The 19,753-nt window shown below is 39.0% G+C and overlaps 1 protein-coding gene across 1 annotated transcript in view; it reads right to left on the bottom strand.

Moving 5' to 3' along the window:
• Fam107b (family with sequence similarity 107 member B) overlaps positions 1 to 12,884 on the bottom strand; it is a 197,422-nt gene extending 184,538 nt beyond the window's left edge. The window contains exon 1 of the mRNA XM_076831395.1: positions 12,471 to 12,884. Coding sequence (XP_076687510.1) covers positions 12,471 to 12,884 — 414 coding nt within the window. The remainder of the gene's footprint in view (positions 1 to 12,470) is intronic.
• Between the last annotated feature and the right edge of the window lie 6,869 nt (positions 12,885 to 19,753).

Raw genomic sequence — 19,753 nt, 5'->3', positions numbered from 1 at the left:
CAGTTCTGAGTAATAAATACATAGATCATTCTTCAAGACAAAGAGTTGTCTTGGATCCCACCCCGTCCATGTGATCATAAAGCATTTCCATCAATTTCTAGAAAAATGAATGGATCACAAAGATATTTACATTACTAAGCAAAGATTAAATGATAAAAATATATGAAGACTCTACACCACAAACTTCTCCCCAATTTTGACTTTATGAATTCATCCTTTAACTTATTTAAAAATATCATTAAGTACCTTCTATATGCCAGGCATTGCTCTAGGCACACAATATTTACAGGATAACTTTGAATGGTCAAAATAACTAATGTCAATTTGTAACACCATTAAACCAACTTACTTCTCCCTACAGAAACTCAAGTATTATGCACACAGGGCAGATGTACTCTGGCAAAAATTCAGTCAAAAGAACTATGCTTCAAGAAAGCTCTTCTGGGGGCTGGGATTATAGCTCAGTGATAGAGCGCTTGCCTAGCATGTGTGAGGCACTGGGTTCAATACTCAGCACCACATAAAAATAATTAATTAAATAAAGGTATTATGTCCATCTACACCATATATATATCCTTCTTGAGTCCTTGGAAAAGACCTGTGAGTCCTGTCACCTCACTATGTATAAAGGTGTAGTTTGTCTTCTTGCTCAATCTCTGCTTCATGGGTCCTTCCAGAAACCAGTTCAGTCAAAAAGGAAAACAATTCCCAGATAAAAGAGGACTGATTACTAGTTCCTATTCAAATTCCCTTAGACTCCCACTCATTATTTAGCATCAGTATACAGTTGGTCCCCCATGTCCACAGGTTCCACATTTGTGAATCAACCAACTGTGGATTCAAAAATATTCAGAAAAAAAATTGTTCTGAACATATAAAGTTCTTGTCCTTATTCCCTAAACAGTACAGTCAACAGCTATTTATAGAGCTTATTCTTTATATTAGGTGTTATAAATAATATAGAGATGATTGAAAGCATACAGGGGGATTGCATAGGTTATATGCAAATATTAACCCATGTTATATATAAAGGATTTGAGCTTCGTGGGTTTGGGTATCCATGGGGGGCCTGGAAGCCATCACCCACAGGGAGCAAGGGATGATTACATGATTTTCTCAGGCCCACCATCCACATCAGGAGCATGGTCACCACCTGGTGCCAGCAGCTCCCCAGCTCTGCTGCCTCCTTCCTTTGCCCCTTGAGTTAGTATGCCAGACCACAGATCATATGAGTAATTTAACAAAAGAAACAACCTTGAATCAACTCTAATTACAGTGTACATATAAAATACTTGACCACGCATTGTTTCCAATCAAAATCAAAACCTTTACATTTACTTTAAAGTCAGTTTATGATTTGTAAATCTCAATGTACTCATTACAATAATAAATTACTGAGATTCATATACTGCCCTTTGTTGAGATTTGATGCTTTAATGGCCATAGCATGACTCTTTCCAGGCAGGCAGCCATTTAGGGGGAGAGTATTCCTTTACAAGGGACAATCAAATCACGCCTATGTATTTAGTTGTCATTTTCCACTTAGCTGAATGTAGTATACACACAAACCAATTTTCAAAACAAGACTATAAACTCCTCTTTAGGGGCTCAATGCCCCTGGTGGAGGGTTCTCCTTCCTCTAATCACCACAAATTTCCAAACTCTTGCCTCCTCGGGTGCAGAATTACAAAATCAAGTGTGTAAACCTCATGTTGGAAAAAGTGTTAACTCCATGAGTTATATTTTCTTTGGAAAGGAGGAACAGTGAGTGGAAAACTTACTGTTCAGATCAGATTAGCTATGTCTTTGCCTGGGAAAAAAACTCTCTAATTTCCCATGATTGATATAGCACATTCATTTAACTAGCCTCTGTGATTCCTGAAGTATAAGAAATCTTAACACTTCCAGCATACCCAACTATTTGTTGAGTATATATCAGCTTTTAAAAAACTAAAGCATGAATGCAGATTAGATACTCAAAAAACTTAAATTCCAATTAAATAAAAAGATGCAGGTATTTGGGGGAAATGGGTCTTTTTGGAATTTTCTTGGATAGACACTCAAGGCCATTTCCCTTGAACAAAATAAACCCTACTCTTTCACTCATTAATTTGCAAAAATTGAGGGCAAAGGTGCAAGTAGGTCACAGGCAGGTTGCTAGATTCTTTCTGGTGAGTCGTACACAGGTGCTGCTCAAAACCAGCCCAACCTCTTTCTTTTGTACCTCCGTTCTCCAACATTTCAATCCCTGCTTAAAGAGAATTTACCATTTTTATCTGAATTATAAATACAGTGGTAACCCCACTTGAAAATGGTGCTTCAAATTTTTATTAAATTAGGCACTCATTTACTATTGCTCAATTTGGAACATACATGCCCTTTGGTTCTAAATAGTCTGAAATTTTTGCATTTTTGCCCTCCTCTGCAGTCTTTCATGGATAGTTTCCAATAGCCAAAGCTGAATAATGTTATAAGTATTCATGGTTTTATAAGAGCCATTCATTTCATTTCATTTCCAGGAGAGTCAAGAATCCATCTCTCCCTTTTCCAGTTGGGATGCAATTGAATATCTGGATTGGAATTCCCAACTGAGTATACAGGTATATGATGCACTATCATGCCATTATGTTTCAACATCTTTTGAAAGTGGAAACCTGACATGAGAAATGAGCAAGTCTTAAATGGAATGGGATGGGATTCTCACCAGGTCATTAAAATATCCTCCTTGTTTGGGGAGGAAGGGGAAAATATTGGTTTCACTCCAGAGCAAAGAAAGGAACTAGATAGAGGATCTATCAGTTGCTTTCTATTTTTGAAGAGTTTCTATCAAATCATCTATTCAACATATAGCTTCACTTCTTTTCAGAGCCATAGGAAAAGGAAGGAGTGATTTCTTTTTTAAAAAATGCAAATGGATTGATTTGTACGAGAAAATGGATATGCAGCCCAGCAGAGTTGCCCTCAAAAGTGCCATTATGTAAGGGGATGCAGAATGCAGGTGGAATCAGGAGCTACAGATGATCACACATGAGTTTGAAACATGCTTCTAAATAGCACTGCCTTCTACAGATGGCACCCCCAAGTCTTGACTTCATGCAGTTTTAAGACACTAAAAACAAAAATCACTATGTTGGATGAGATCAGTTACCTTACAGGGACTGTCTCTAAGAGTTGTTCTGTTAATAGATACCCAGGAGACTTTTAATCAACAAATTCCAATTAACAAGGTCTTAATGCAGCCTCAGGAGACCATGGCTAGAATCTGATTCTAACCAAGAAAACTGAAACTTGAATAATCGAATGATCCCAGCTGTTGGCAAAGACAATGCCAAAAGAAGAGAAAGAATGGGCTTGAAGCCTAGACAAGAAGAGAAATATAAGGAGTTACCTAGTTATTTACAGCCTCAGTTTTGTACACCCAAGGAAATCGTGTTCTGAATTGTTGACTTGAGGTTGTCAGGCTGCTGGAAGGGTTGTTATTAGAGTGGAAATGGATCAGACACTTAACCTCACTTAGTCTAGTTTTCCCATCAGGAAGAACAGGAGGTGAGTTCATTCAGTAAAGGGAGAATCTTATAAAAACCCAGAAGCCACTGTGAGAATCTGGCTTTTCCTCTGAAGGGAATAGGATGACATTGGAGATCTTTGAGCAGAGGAGGGTATTATCAGAAACTAAATTTATAAATGGATTAGGAGGATGGAATGAACTAATCCAGGTAAAGCCCTTAACACTACACCTTGTTTATTAATGGTACTAAATAAATGATAATTACAGATGCAATTATCATGCTTCACTGAAGCTGTAAAAGTAGCTTTTCTTTACCCAAGACTGAATCAGGGGCTGGGGTTGTGGTTCAGTGGCAGAGCACTTACCTAGCATGTGTGAGGCACTGGGTTCAATCCTCAGCACCACATATAAGTAAATAAAAAATAAAGTTACATCAATAACTAAAAATATTTTTAAAAAAAGACTGAATCAGGAAGATATACAAAATGTGAATGGTCTTATAAATGGTAAGAAGGTGGAATCAGTAACCATATCTCAACAAAGAAAACTCTTGGCTTTGCTGGGGAATTCTACCAAACATGTAAAGAATTACCACCAATTCATATCAAACTGTTCCAAAGAATTTTAAGTAGGAAATACTTCCTATTTATTCTCTGAGGCCAACATAACCCTGATATCAAAGTCAAAGTCACATAGGAACATAAAACTACAGACCAATATTCTTTATGAGTATAAAATTTCTCTGTAAAATACTAGAAAACAGAATTCTACAGCATATTAAAAAGATCATAACATGATCAAGCAGGATTTGTTCTTGGAATCCAAGGATGGTTCAACATAGAAAAAAATCAATCAACGTAACATACCATTTTAACAGAACAAAGAAAGAAAACAGGCATTATCATCTTAATTAATGTATAAAAAATTAACAAAATTCAACACATTTTTATCATTAAAATATTCAACAAATTAGGAATATAAGGAATACCTAACAATGAAGTCACCTATTATAAACCTACAGCTAGCATCATATTCAGCATGAAAGACTAAAAGATTTTACTGTAAGATCTTGAACCAGACAAGGATGCTCACTTGTACTACTTCTATTTAATACAATGTGAGAATTTCAGCCACCATAATTAGGCAATAAATGAAATAAAGAACATTCAAATTGAAAAGAAAGGTACAAAATAGTTCTGTTTGTAGATGGCACAATCTTATATAAAAAAACCCTAAAATTATACACACATCAGAAACACACAAAATAGAGTAAATGATATCAACAAAATTTGGGATAAAATACATGAACAAAAATCAACTTTATTTCTATGCAATAACAATGAACAATCCAAAAAGTAAATTAAGAAAACAATTTTATTTTCAGTGGCATCACAAAGAATAAAATACTTGGAAATAAGCTTAATATAGGAAACAAAAAACACATACACTGAAAATTATAAAACATTGTAAAAGAAATTAAAGACACAAATAAAGGGAAAGACAGCCGTGCTCATAGGTTAGAAGGCTTAATATTATTAAGATGCCAGTATTATGTAAAGCTACCTAAATACTCAGTGTAATCCCTATCAAAATCCCAATGGTGCATTTTGCATATTAAAAAATCAAAAAAATCCATCCTTAAATTTATAAATTTAATTTAAATCTCAAGGGACTCCAAATAATCAAAGTAATCATGAGACAGAACAACGAAGTTAAAGGTCTCATTCTTCCATATTTCAAAACTTACTACAAAGCTACAGTAATCAAAACCTCATGGCCCTGGGAAAAAGACAGACAGAGCAAGGGAAAAACACAGAACTGGGAATAAACCTCACATACGCAATCAGATGGTTTTCAACAATGGTGCCAAAACCACTGAAGAGAGGTTTTCAACCAGTGGTGCTGGAATATTGAATATCTACACACCAAAGAGTGCAGTTGGTCCCTTAACTATACAAACATTAACTCAAAATGGATCAAAGACCCAAATGTAAGAGCTCACATGAATCAACATAAGACAAAATCTTCACTGCTTAACAATCATGCTTGAACATAACACCATAATCAAAGGTCACAAAAGATAAAATAGAAATTGGATACCAACCAAATTTAAAAAATTTTTTTCATCAAAGGACACTATTAACAGAGAGAAAATATTTGCAAATCAGATATTGGATAAAGGATTAAAATCCAGAATACTAAATTCAACAAGAGGAAGCAATTTGATTAAAAAATTGGAAAAAATGAGGCTGGGATCGTGGCTCAGTGGCAGAGTGCTTGCCTCACATATATGAGGCACTGGATTGGATCCTCAGCACACATAAATGTAAAGTAAAGATATTGTGCCCACCTAAACTAAAATTTTTTTTAAATGGAAAATGGAAGCTTGGTATGGTGGTGCTCACCTATAACCCCAGCAACTTGGGAGGCTGTGACAGGAAGATTGCAAGTCCAAGGCCAGCTTCAGCAACTTAGTGAAGCCTTAAGCAACTTAATGAGACACTGCCTCAAAACAATAAAACACAAAAATGGATGGGGACATGGCTCAGTGGTTAAGTTCCATTGGGCTAAATCTCCAGTTCCAAAAAAGGAGTGGGGGGAAGAGGCAGGTCGTAAATAGATAGTTCCCCAAAGAAGATACACAAATGACCAATAAGCACATATGCGTTCAACAGGGGTTGGGTGTTGTGGCTCAGTGGTAGATAGAGTGCTTGCCTAACATGTGTGAGGCACTGGATTCAATCCTCAGCACCCAATAAAAATAAATAAATACAGAGTGAGAGAGTACACACAATTAAAAAAAAAAAGATATTCAATATTGGGCTGGGGTATAATTCAATGCTAGGGCATGAGGCCCTGAGTTGGATCTCCAGTAGCCCCCCAAAATTTAAAAAGGATGTTAAACATCACTAGTCATAAGGAAAATGCAAATTAAAACTATAATAAGACAGCACTTCATATCCATTAGGATGGCTATTATCAAAAAACAAGCAAGCCCCAGAAAACGACAAATGCAGGCGTGGATGTGGAGGAATTGGAACCATCACTGGGGGATGTGGTGTAGCCACTCTAGGAACTTATGTCAGCTCCTCAAAAAATCGAATATAGGATCACCAAACGATCCCACAATCTCACTTCTAGGTACAAACCCAAAAGAACTGACATCAGGGTCTTGAAAAGAATTTGTACATCCATGTTTACAGCAGCATTTCCCCAACTGCAAAAAGGTAGAAATAACCATGCTGCACAGATGAACAAGGACATTATGCAAAGTGAAATAAGACAGACAGACAAAAATGGAAAAAGACAGCACTGCCAAGCTTGTGTGAGGTCTACAGTTGCCATATTCATAGGGCCAGAATGGTGGTTGCCAGGGGATTATAGAGGAGGAAGTGTAGCTGTTGTTCAATGGATATGGAGCTTTAGTTGAAGAAGATGCAAAAGTTCTGGAGATGGACGGTAGAAACAGCTGCATAATAATGGGCATGTTATTAAAGCCACAGAACTATACAATTAAACAGTTAAATGATAAATTTTATGCTATGTATATTTTACCACAAAAAATTTAGATAAATACCTTGCCTTCCTCTGAGTCCATGTTTTCAAACAATTTTTAAAAATTTTACTGTCTTGGTTCTTCTTAGTTATACATGACAGCATAATCCATTTTGATACAAGCATAAGATATATCTTATTCTAATCAGGACCCCATTCTTGTGGGTGGGCATGATGGTGGATTCACTTATATAATTTCATGTGTACACAGGAAAACTATGTTAGATTTATTCTAGTGTCTTTAACATTTCTTTTACATGTAATTTTCTAGTGGAGAGAATACGCAGCTCAGTGGATCATAAATTTGCCAATTACTTGTTAAAGCTTACAATTAAATGGGCATTCTGATTTACCCACCAGACTCTTGTAAGCTTGGCTATCAAGAGACTCTCTCTTAGAGAAATGTGACTGACAGATGAGTCTTTGTTAGACATCAATAATGAGACTCAGAACCTGGAAGATCACCTGAGACCAAGAATCTTCATCCAGCCTGCTATGAGTGCCAGGGATGGCCTGGTTACCTGTTCTCTTGCTTCATTGTAAAACCTACCTAATCCAGAATTGAATAGAGTTGTCAACTCCAAGATGGACCCTTTTTGCTTTTTTCCTTCTGCTTGCTTTTTTTGTTTTGTTTTGTTTTGTTTTGTTGTATGAGGGATTGAACTCAGGGGCACTCAACCACTGAGCCACATCCCCAGCTCTCTTTTATATTTTATTTAAAGACAGGGTCTCACTGAGTTGCTTAGAGCCTAACTAAGTTGCTGAGGCTGGCTTTGAATTCATATTCCTCCTGCCTCATCCTCCCAAGCTGCTAGGACTACAGGCATGTGCTAACGCACCCGGCTTTCCCTTCATTTTTATGTGGTTTTAACTACTGTTTTTTTAAGTACCGGGGATTGAACCCAGGCTGCTCTACCACTGAGCTACAACCCCGGCCCTTTTCTATTTTTTATTTTGAAACAGGGTCTTGAAAAGTTGGTTTCACTACATTGCTGAGGTTGGCCTTGAACTCAAAATCCTCCTGCCTCAGGCCTCCTAAACCACTAGAATTACGGGCATGAGCCACCATGCTCTGCTGCAATGCGCTTTTTGTTAAAATACACCAAGGAATGATTTTCCTCACTACAATTATTCTCTCTTCCTATGTCAGGCTGGCTACTCTCAGTTGGAATAAGAACTAGATAAAAACTTCGAATTGTATGAATATGGCCCAATGAATCCTACTACTGTGTATAACTAAAATGCACCAATAAAATTTTTTTAAAACTTATAACTGTTACAGACAGACTTTCTCAAACTACCAAACTGCTCTGAAGCCCTTAGTTGCTCAGTGTGTGAACTTTACCTTTCTCACCATCCAAGTAGGAAAAGTACAGTGTTGGGTCTGATTTAAGAGAATAAGGTTCCAAACCTTCTCCTCCAAATAGTCCAGCTCCCCTGCCCACCCCTCACCCACCCTGTCTTCCAGAGTCTGACTTAAGAGCTCCTCCTGTGCTTGTGAAGAGCTGACCCATAAGCTTTCTTGTACTGCATTGGTATTGCCTATTTGCACATCGGATTCTCCTGCTAGGATGTAAACAACCTTAGGGACCACATCCCAGTCATCTGTACTTTCCCAGGGCTAGTGCTCACATAGAGAAAGAGTACAGTAACTATTGCTCTTTATTTTTATAAACAGGGTACGTGTTGTATTTCATTGACCCTACAATTAATTCTACCGATTATGAGATGCTTCAATTATAAGATCACCAAGAATGGAAAAAAAGATAGTTCAAAGGTATCAGTAATTATAAGACAGATTCCAATTCTAGACTTGTTATCATCTTGATTTCAGGCCCAGAACAGGGAAAATATGACCATAGAAAGGTCGAAGCCTAATTTATAACACTTTACAGATATGGACACATATATCTATTTACATTAACACAAGACATAAACCTTTCATTTTTACTTAGTTCACTTGGTTTTATTACTTTTGGCTTTTCCTCTCAAACCAGATATTGTTCAGATTTAATGAACTGTCTTCCTACTTGAACGCCAGGTAGCTAAAGATGGACTGGGGGACCTGCAGCCCTTTCTTAACTATAGTTATGTTCTGAGGATGTGCATTTTTTAAAACAAAAAAGTACTACTTGTGGTCTCTACCAAGGCAGTTTAAGTGAAGAGGCTCAAAGCATCTAAAAGGGAAATATTTTTGCCACTAGACAAGATTGTAATAAAAGCAGCCTATCCATTAACTTCTGAAGAAAAACATGACACCCCAAAGTTACTAGGTAAAGAAAAGTCTGGGAAGTCCTATGCTACTTTACATCAGAAGATCTCAAAGCAATCCCCCACAGTGTCATCAAGAAAGTTTTGTCACCAGCAGAGTACAAATGTAAAGTTATCCCTTTCCATGGTATTGGTCACCACAAAACTGGTAGAAAAAGGTTGAGCAAATTAATGAGAAACAAATACTTATATACATACAACACATACATATGCATATACATCTATATGGAATTAAATCTGTTTGCATATCAAATGAGATCATGTATGAATATTTGATTGTAAATCCTCAAACACGACATAGTTAAACAACTATGGAAACACATTATATTCAAAAGATGGACTTTGGAATCAAATAGAACTGGACCCCAACCCTGTCTCAGTCACTTCCTCCCTCTGTGGCCTTGAGAAAGTGTCAGTATCTTCCTCTGCACAATGGGAATCACAAGACTATACACCTCAGTGGAAGTAGGACTAGATGAGAGAATCCATGCAGAGCACTCAGCAGATGGCTGGCAAACTGGCAAGTGCTCGATAACTGAACTAGAATAGATGTCCACTTGCCTTACCCATGGAATGCCCTCTTAATTTTATAGTGTTGTCTTTTTATTGCTACCAACCTGGTCTCACTTCCCTCGATGAAGTCACCCACTACACTTGCTACCCCAGAGGGTCCCGTCCTCTTGGCCTCTTCCACCTCTTGTTCCTACTAGTCCTTATGATTATTCCCAGATATCGGTTTTTGCAATGGCCCCTCAGCTCCGGGCTTCCTAACTAGAATCTATCCTACATGGTTCTATTTGTCTCCCCAGAATGAAATCCCACGCATTAAATTCTTTTGTTCAAAATTCTTAAAGCTTCCTGCTGCCACTAACTTAAATTCTCATCACAGCATTCAAGGCATCCCACTATTGCTCGACCCTAATCTACCTTTCCAGGTATCTCTCCAATATGTAGCTTCATCTTTAGCCTATCGGACATCCTATTCCTATGCTACATTTCCTCTACATCCATAGTCTTGGTCACATGATTTCCTTCACTGCAATGTTCTTCCTTCATCTCTGCCCTGAAAAAATCCTATGCCTCCTTCTAGACGAGTCTCCCTTCCAGAGTAACTTCGCTGAGCCTCCAGCCCTCCTTTGAACCCTCTTATGAATTGTCTCTTTTTGTGACCAATATCTAGTCTTGTACTTGGTCTGGTTCTACAAGACCTGACTGACATCTGTAGTCTACCTAGGTTTTGCTCCTACAAACTGAACAATAAATATACATGTTACCCGCCCCCCATTGGGTTAAACACTAATTAAGCTTGCAATGAGGTAAGAAGGTCTCTAAAAGACTGTGACAATGGGAAAGGTCTTTAAAAGAATTGGGAAATGGGGAGGGAGAGTGGGCCACTTTCCTTATCTCCAGTCCTTGGGAGAGGATCTACACAGAGTGACTCTGGTTGTAAAGTAAAGGAATGTATTCATAAAACATATGAGGAAATCCAACTGTACAGTGGGCATCCATCTATCCCATACATTCCCCCTGCCTGTAGACATGGCACAGCCCTCCATTGCCACAAATAAGAAATAAAATCTCCAAAACCTCTCCATTGAGTCATCCAAGTTCTCTCTTTGGGATTGATAAATAGTATGCTTAAGGTCTTTGCATCCCTAGGATAGCACAGCCCTCACTGTGTTTTATTAGTTCTGTTTGAATACACATGCTTACTACAAGTCCCTGTGTCAAATAAACCACTAAAACAGAAAGATAAAATCAAATTGATCCTTGTTCTTACTGCCATACTCAGCAATATAGGGTGGGTGCTGGGTTGCTGGATGCCCTACCCAGCAAAAAGTCTCATTAAAATAGTACATCACTAGTTCCTTGAACTGGAACAAATAGACTTGGTCATGATGTGTACTCCACTAACTACCACCAAAAATATCTTAATCTGGATGTGAGTATGCACTGGAAATTGAACAAGTGTTTTGGTTGTCATTGGTTGGTTTTGGATTTTGATTTAGTAGAGCTAAAAATAAATCATAGTTACTGCTATAACACAAGATTTGGTAAAACTCTCTGATTTCAGAATAGAAGGATGCAGACAATCATTTAACATAAACTTGAAAAGTGTCAAATGAAACTAGTTTTTGAATTATGTTTTAACCCCACCTTTGCTGGCAGGCAGTTTTCATTGCTAAAGAAATTCTTTAGATTCAAGTCAGTAGTTACACAAGAAAAAGGATTTCTTAAATAGATAGGAAAAACTATTTTTAAAACCAGAATATCTTAGTAATGAGCCCCCAAAGACTTTTCAGTTTTTAAAGTGTAGTTCTAAGTTATTTGACCAGGAAATGAAAAAGAAAAGAAAAGAAAAGAAAAAAGAAAAGGAAAGAAAGAAAGAAAAGAAAAGAAAGAAAGAAAATGAAAAAAGACCCTCAAGGGAGACCTTTGGAAAATACCTTTTAGGAAACCCTTCCTTTACACTGTCTCTCCAAGACACCTTGCCTCACCAAGAACTTTGAAATAAAATAGATAATAAAACAAGATGCTACTTCTCAAGAGCAACAGCACCATTTTTTCAAATAACTTTCTCCTCCTGTCTTTAAATCTCAGAAAATGATCATAGATACATCCATATTGTGAATAGTTTTATGAGCCAATTCCTTTCTGTACCACTCTGTACACAGTATTTGCCATTTCCAAATTTTCCCCAAATTCTTTGATGTCATATGATTTATTTTGAGCACTAGAGGCAATTTCTTAAACTCTACAGCAAAATTTTTCATTTTGTGGATATCCACATAAATAGATTTACAGACCAGTTTTTAAAACAAAGACAAAAAAAAAAAAAATGGTTTCCCAGGCCTTTTCATTCCTGATCTTTTGTCAAGACACTGTTGGCTCTAAGACACTACAGCTAGTTAATTAAAGGTCAACTTTGGCCATTGTAAGGCTTCAGCACTTATTATCATTGCCTCTTGCCAAGTTTTCTGAGAATTTAAAAGGCTTTACACACTTGCACCTGCTAGTTAGGGGTTGGGGTCTGCCTCTTACTCAACAGCGAGTTTAGACAGTTTGCTGTAGCATTCCCCAAGCTCAGAACTCTGCCAGACATCATCCCATCTGTAACAGGATTGGAAACACTCACCTTTGGCGTGTCAATAATTGATGGCCTGGGGATGGAAGCCTGCAAAGGACCTGCTTTGCAATCCGGCTCGTCATCTGGGGACCCCGACAAGCCCTCAGGGGCCGCAGCAGGCTGGACAGTGGTCCGTTGGCTTGAATTCCGAGTGGCACTGCCATTGCGCTCCGTGTGGGTCCCCGAATCTCGCCTTTTCTCTGGAGCTCTTTCTTCCTCTCTTGGGTGGCTTGGGCGTCTGCCCGCTTTGGCCCTGGGCTGGACATAGATGGTGGAATGGGTATCTGCCGCGCTGGACTGATCAAAGGGAGCATTCTCCCTTGTATTCCCAAAGCAAGCTAGCAGAGCTGAGCAGGGAAACGGGTGCATCCTTCCCGACCGAGGTTTCAGTCCCTTCGGGAGCCTGGCCCTCCACGTGGACATGACCTGCGGTGAAACATTGCAGAGTTCAAAGGAGAAAAGGAATTTTCCAGAGGCTTCCTTATGGTAGCTATTTTTGTGAGAGAAAATAAGGACTCACTAGTGATTGCCCCTAAAGAGAAGTTGAGGAAACGGCAAGGCCACCCTCCCTGGGAGTCACTCAGCCGCCAGCCCCTCTTCCAAACCGTCCATCCCAGGTGGGCTTCGCGCTCTCCTTCCTCGATGCTCTCAGTGGTAAAGAAGGCAGTCTGTCTGGCATGCACTTGGCTCGGGTTACAGTCCCCAGGCAGGGCAGACGCTGCAGTGTAAGGTAGTGCCCAGTCAATAGAGGGCTGCTTCAGGTTACCTTGCAAGCATAAAGATGATGTAGTCTGATAGGGCAGCCATAATAGCGTCAGCCTGTGTATCAATAGCATCATAACAGCAGCGAAACCGTCTTTAGTTACCCCCTTCAAATATTTATTTCTCCAAACAAAACAAAAACTACCCAGTTATCTATGGCAAATGAAGAACCCCCCTTCCCCTGCAAGAGGCCATGACCTTAGCAGCTGTTTCATTATTAAAATAAGAGGTAGACTTGAATCTTTCACGTGGAGAGATCTATGTTTTGGGTCTGATGTCACAAAGACTTTTCTGGATCTTTCCTGAATCTATCACCCAAACAAGTTTCCTGGTTTCAGGATCCATATTGGATCTGGTAAATACAAATGAGCCTTGGTTAATGTTTTTACTACCCCGTCTAAGTTCTTGATTAGTTTTAAACAATGCCCCACCCCCCAAAAAAGAATGACATTAACAATTAGCAATGTGTATTATGTTATTATGTGTGAAGGTGCTATTTATCTGAAGGAGATTTCTATTTATGCATTATCGAGTTTTAGAAAATAAACCCCTGTTATACATAGATTTTCTATTTTAAACATATGTGAATGGTAAAAGAAATAATAAATTATGAACATATTCTAAGAAATTAAAAATCAGGGCTTTTCCTTAGCCAAGCAACTGCTAAGAATGTTATAGAAATATAATACTGTAATGGTTTTACCATTAGGGGTAATTTTGGGGTCAAGGTTTCAGGGCATATTGCCTGCCCATTGTAATCTATTTGTTTGCCCACTCTCACACTCTCTTTTAATTTAATGTCAAGATGTGTTCTTAAACCCAGACAGGTGGTAGTTATTATGGCACTAATCCCCATTTCACAGAGGCAGAAACCAGTTCTTGGAAATTTCAACTGACTAGGGTAAGGTTATACTGCTGAGAGGGTCTGGTTGGAAACCCAAGATTTTTGTTCTTCTATCTGGTCTCTCTGAGCATCATTCATTCTGGCAGTCATCTTATCCATGTAGCAGCCATGTTGGCCATATTGTTCTAAATGGGCAGTCATATCCATAATGCAGCTTTAGAAAGAGTGGATACAACGTGAAATGCAGACTTTATTTTAGTGTGTACCAAAATTTAGATTATAAATAGCTGTCATGAGAGATTACCATGTAATCTGTTAGGCCCCGTGACAGATTTCCCAGGTTGGACAGTTCATCCTCCTTTAAATATACAGGTGCAAGCCATCCAAACCCACTTCTGGAAAGAACAGGAAGTCCAGGCTTTTTAGGCTCCTTCACCAAGTTCTCCTGGGGAGTCTAGGGACTGTGTTTTGTCTCTAGTCTGCCCTGGTTGCTACAGTCATGGGCATGGAGTCCCTCCTCCATCCTCGCCTTCCCAGATCCTCACTGGTGAGCCAGAATGGGATGGTTAAGACTTTTTGAAGGCTTGGTAGTAATGAAGAGGAATTAGGGACAACAAGAAAACAATTCTTAAACCTGATTTCCTTTATTCAGTTTGTTATTCATTCCACTATGTGTTAAGCACTGAGTAGAACCGCAGAGAGGGCAGTGAACCCCGAAGCTTTCAGTGGCTACAGTCCACAGACCACAGGGTAAGAAAGCCCAGAGCTCTCCCTCAGGGCTATGTACCTGAGGCCCCAAACTAAGCCTGGACATAGGGACCACCTTACACCCCTCAAGGGGCATGCTCAGGAGAATGTCCAAAGTAACCAAAATCATTACACCAGCCCACTAAGAACAATATTTTTTTTTTTTTTAGTGAACACAATACCTTTATTTTTATTTATTTATTTTTATGTGATGCTGAGAATTGAACCCAGTGCTTCACACATTCCAGGCAGGTGCTCTTCCACTGAGCCACAACCCCAGCACCAACAAAATTTTTTTTTCTTTTCTTTTCTTTTTTTTTTTTTTCTTTACTTACATGGTAGCTAAGTCTGATGTAGAATAACACTAACAGACACTAATAGATAATGGTTGTTGAGTGTTTAGTATCAGACATGTATCTCATCCAATTAACCCACTTAATCCTCACAACCCTAGGGGAAAGGTGATATTATTTTTCCTATTTTTATCCTTTAGAAAAATAAGATACAGAAACTTAAGTAACTTGCCCAAGGTCACCACACTGCTAAGGGAGAAAGCCGGGAGAATGAGCCAGAACAGCCTAGCCACAGAGTTCATGCTCTTAATCAGCATGCAACACCACTTTCCAAACACACACACACACACACACACACACACACACACACACTCCAAAGAGGAACTTTCCAATGACCTTCAATCTAACACTCTACCCTTAAGAATTTATTCTAAAGATATACATGTGCATAGAGGAATGCTCATAGCACTTGTATTTATAACCACAAAATTGTTAATCAGTAGAAGAAAAGTTAATACATTAAAAAAATCTGTCAACCTATAAGAAAATATCTGTAAAATCAATTATGCAATGATTAGAAAGAACAATGTAAAGATTTCAGGTGTGGTACAAGTGTACTAATTAGGTACATATATGTATAAACTCCTCTTTCAAAGAAATAATTAAGGTAATATCAATGGAATTCTCTTAAAGACATAAATGCACAACACTAAAGACTTTAGGAAGCTCTTAGCATTCAAGAATATGCAACAAATTTCCATAAAACATACATGACAACCAAGGTAAACAAAAGAAAACATCCTAGGGAGGGAAGATGAGCATGGCAGGTGAGTAGGCAGCCATGTCTGTCATCAAAGGATGATGGAAGAAGAGCAGATAAACTCCAGCACAGTTTGATTCTTAGCAAGCTAGGAGCAAAGGGGAGAATCTTGGCAACTTGATACCAGGAGCATTCTTGTTGAGTGCCAAAGGACAGGGTTCCTAGAGAACTGCAAAACAGCAATGCTGTTTGGCTCTGCTCTAAAAAATGTTGGTATAACTACAATAATATAAATGGTATTTGCATTTTTTCCAACTTTTAGAATTAAGATACAAACCAATAGTTGCATATTGGTGACTTTCAAGAAAAATTAGGCCTCCAGATGGACTCTTTTTCTTTTCTTTTTCTTTTTTTTTTTTTTTGGCTAATGACATTTTGAAAACAGTTTTGCACACCTCTTCACCTACAGTAAGCATCACTCTGTTGTTCACTGGTTTGGTTCACAGATGTATATAAACGGAACCCAAAAGCATGAGTGCCTGTTGCCTCTGGTGGGTATTTGTTATTCTTCATGCCTCGTGTCCTTTCCCCCTTCTCTGGGTACCCTGATTTCCTTTGGGAAACTCTCTGTGCTTTGGGAGAGGATCCTGCACTGATTATAGAGTGGAACCTAGGACACAAGGTTGATACACGCCATGCCCATAGTCCCTGCTCACGGGGTCCCAATCTCTGGTTCAGCATGGGCATGAGACCATGTTGTTCCAGTCACAATAAATCCCAAAATTTGACTACTTGGAAAAAACCTTTCTCTTCTTTCCACCAAATTCACTGGATTTCTACCTGAGAAAATAAAAGCACAAAGTAGTAATTGCGAACATCTTGCCTCCTTGAGGGAAAGACTCACTCAGTCAAACCAACACAAAGCGATTTTTTAAGAGCTGGAGAGAGAAACTAGGTCTGGATAACATTTTTGGATAAAACTTTTACTGAGGTTGGGCTTTGATATTTGTTATATTAAAAAGTAAATTTCTTCTCCTGCTTCATTTGCTTTGACGTGAGTTTTCTGTGCTACTGAGTTCTAATAACATATGATCCACATGTACCAGAAAATCATCAAAGACTTCATCATGGTTACAGAATAGAACAAAAATGTTGCCTGCTTTGACAATAGCAAAATTAAGGGAGAGCTGAGCGATTTTGAAAGACAGAAACTTTGTTATGGAAGGAGTGATATAAGAGGAGGAACGGTTGGATTTGCTAAGGTTCTTAGGTTTCAAAGTCAAGAGATGCTCCCTATGGTTGATTCAAAAAGAAGTAGAGTTAGGTTTGTTGTTTGAGGTTAAAGAGGTAACAGGGAAGAAACTGTAAACAGAGATGGTTCACTGTTGGGGGGGGGGAGATAGGGCAGAATAAGCAGCTAGGTTCACCTTCCTTATTAAAAAATTAAAAATTAATGTCTAAGACTCATAGGTGAAGAAGTGTGTTGATTGGGTAGAGCCTCACCTATCATGGCAGAATACCAATAGATATTATTTTAAGCTGATAAATTAAGAAACAGGCATAAACACATTCTCAATAATATGGTGCTATCGGAAAAACTAAAGGCAAACAGATAAAAGAGATTGCCTTCAGGAAGTGAGGCTGGAGGTGAGGCAGAAGATGAGTCCCTTCCATGGATTCGCATGAATGTTTTGTATTTAAGCCATGTGCAAGGATTACTTTAATACATTAGAGAAAAACAGTAATGAAGTCAATTTATATGGGACAATATGGAAAATCCTCCAGAAGTATTTGGCAGGACAAAAGCAAATTAAAAACAAAGCATAAAGCATAGTCCTAATTGTATTTGGCATGTGAGCATATTTATAAAAATGCCAATATAAATATGTACATGTCTGTGCTTACATTTATGTAGAAAATTTGTGGAAGAATGTCTGAAACATTAGTATCTACCTCTGGATGGGGGACATTAAGAATCTAGATGATGACACTTTTCATAGTATACATTATATTCTGTTTGGCTCTTTAAGAAAACCATATGTAAATATTCATTTTTCAATTTAAAAAAAACTAACACAGTAGCATCCCAAGGTGACATGGCACCAATTCTAGACAGAGTCTCAGATGAAATTCAGGTATTTGGCTCAAATGATGTCTCCCAGAAGGAGACTACAGTGCTGACCTCAGTCACATGAGATGAGTGAAGTCATTCTGTGCCATAATCAGAATGTCTTGAGGAGATTAGTCATCTTCCCTGAGAACTCAGAGGTGAAACATTAACACACAGACCCATACCTTAAACAATACTTGTTGAGAACCCACTCTAACGCAGGTTCTGCCTTAGGTGCTGCTATGGGGAACGAGTCACAAGACAAGAGCCTGCCCTCTAGAAACCTAAAGGCCAGAGGAACATATGAGAAGTGTGTAAGTACGCTGAGGAAAGGCCTCCATCTTCCAAAAAGGAAATAACACCCGGAGTCGGGGAGGCAGGCTAATTTCATAGCCCACAGCCTCGCCCTGAGATCCTCTATCTTTCACAAATCCAGAGAAGATAATATTTTAAACTGATAAATTAAGAAATAAACACATTCTCTTCCCTTCTCTTCCACAACTCAGCTAGTAATGGTCTGTGGTATTTGAGCAGACTTGGCTGATTCCAAACGGGAGTCACACCTCCTTTTTGACTGGTTGCTGTATCACATCACTGTCAGTGCCCAGAGTCCCCAGGTGTCCTTTCAGTGTCCTCAGGCATCCCTCCTTCCTTCCTCCTATCCAGTCTCCAAGAGGAATCATCCATCTCACCCTCTCAAGCCCATCTGGACTCCTTGGAGCAGAGGATCAAAGCCCTGAGTGTTCTTTCCCTCCTTTCTAGTCACTTCCTGCCCCCAGGAGGATGAATGCAGAGAATGTCCTCTGCCCTGGGGAGCACCTACCTTGGTCCCCACATTAGCCCTTGTCCCAGCAAAACAGTGTGTGCAGCAGTATTCAGGAGTCCAACGCCAGTGCCTGAAAGTGGCAAGAAGGGTTATTTCCTTCTCTGTGTGGTAGGAGGTCACCCAACCCAGACAGGAAGGGTAAGGACAGCAAGCAGGGGACTCAAGCATCAGACTCAGACACACGCCATGGGTCTAGGTGAGGCCCGTAATGATGTCATTATTTGACTGATTCCACATTCCCTCCCTCTCCCCATATTTATTTTAAAATCAAAATGAATTTAAAATGGGGTTATGCTTCCTTTTTCAAAAAATTTTTGGTAATGATTTCTCAAACACTTCTGAGATCATTGAAAATGCCCTAATTTGTTGCAAAACTAGATTTGACGAACATAGGATTTGCCTGGAAGGAAGACGGCCCTACTTTCACAAGCTGAAATTTCTCTTTTTGATTCTCACACTAAAATCCTAGTTGGTCACAAGGTTCTTCTCCTCTCGGGGCAGGGGTGGGAAAGCAAAATCTTTTTAACTTTCTAGTCAAAGCTAGTGAGTCAGGTGGGCTGAAAAAATAGACCTTTCCTGTCTGATGTTCAGCAAAGCCCCAGGCTTCAGGATTATATTTACGTCCTCACAGCTTCTACTGATATGTCTGAGTAAATACTGCTCTACCAGATTCCCTATTACCAGGTTCTGTATTAGGGTCCTCCCATGACATTGGGAGGAATCAGAGATCCCCGGATATCTCAATTCCCCAATTGAGATTCACCATTCTCCTTGGCCCACAGCCTGTCATTCAGGGTTGTGTCCAGCTCCCTGCGGTGGCTGTGGACAGGGCGCGCAGGTGAGTCAATACAAGAGAGAGAATTATATCCTTGTGATGGGGGTTAGTCTGCTTCCCAGCACAATCATTATGACACCTTATTTTAGCACTTAGGTCATCTGTGTTATAACTT

Source organism: Callospermophilus lateralis, chromosome 13 (genome assembly GCF_048772815.1).
Source record: "Callospermophilus lateralis isolate mCalLat2 chromosome 13, mCalLat2.hap1, whole genome shotgun sequence".
Lineage (NCBI taxonomy): Eukaryota > Metazoa > Chordata > Mammalia > Rodentia > Sciuridae > Callospermophilus > Callospermophilus lateralis.
This window is presented reverse-complemented; position numbering and strand designations above follow the sequence as displayed.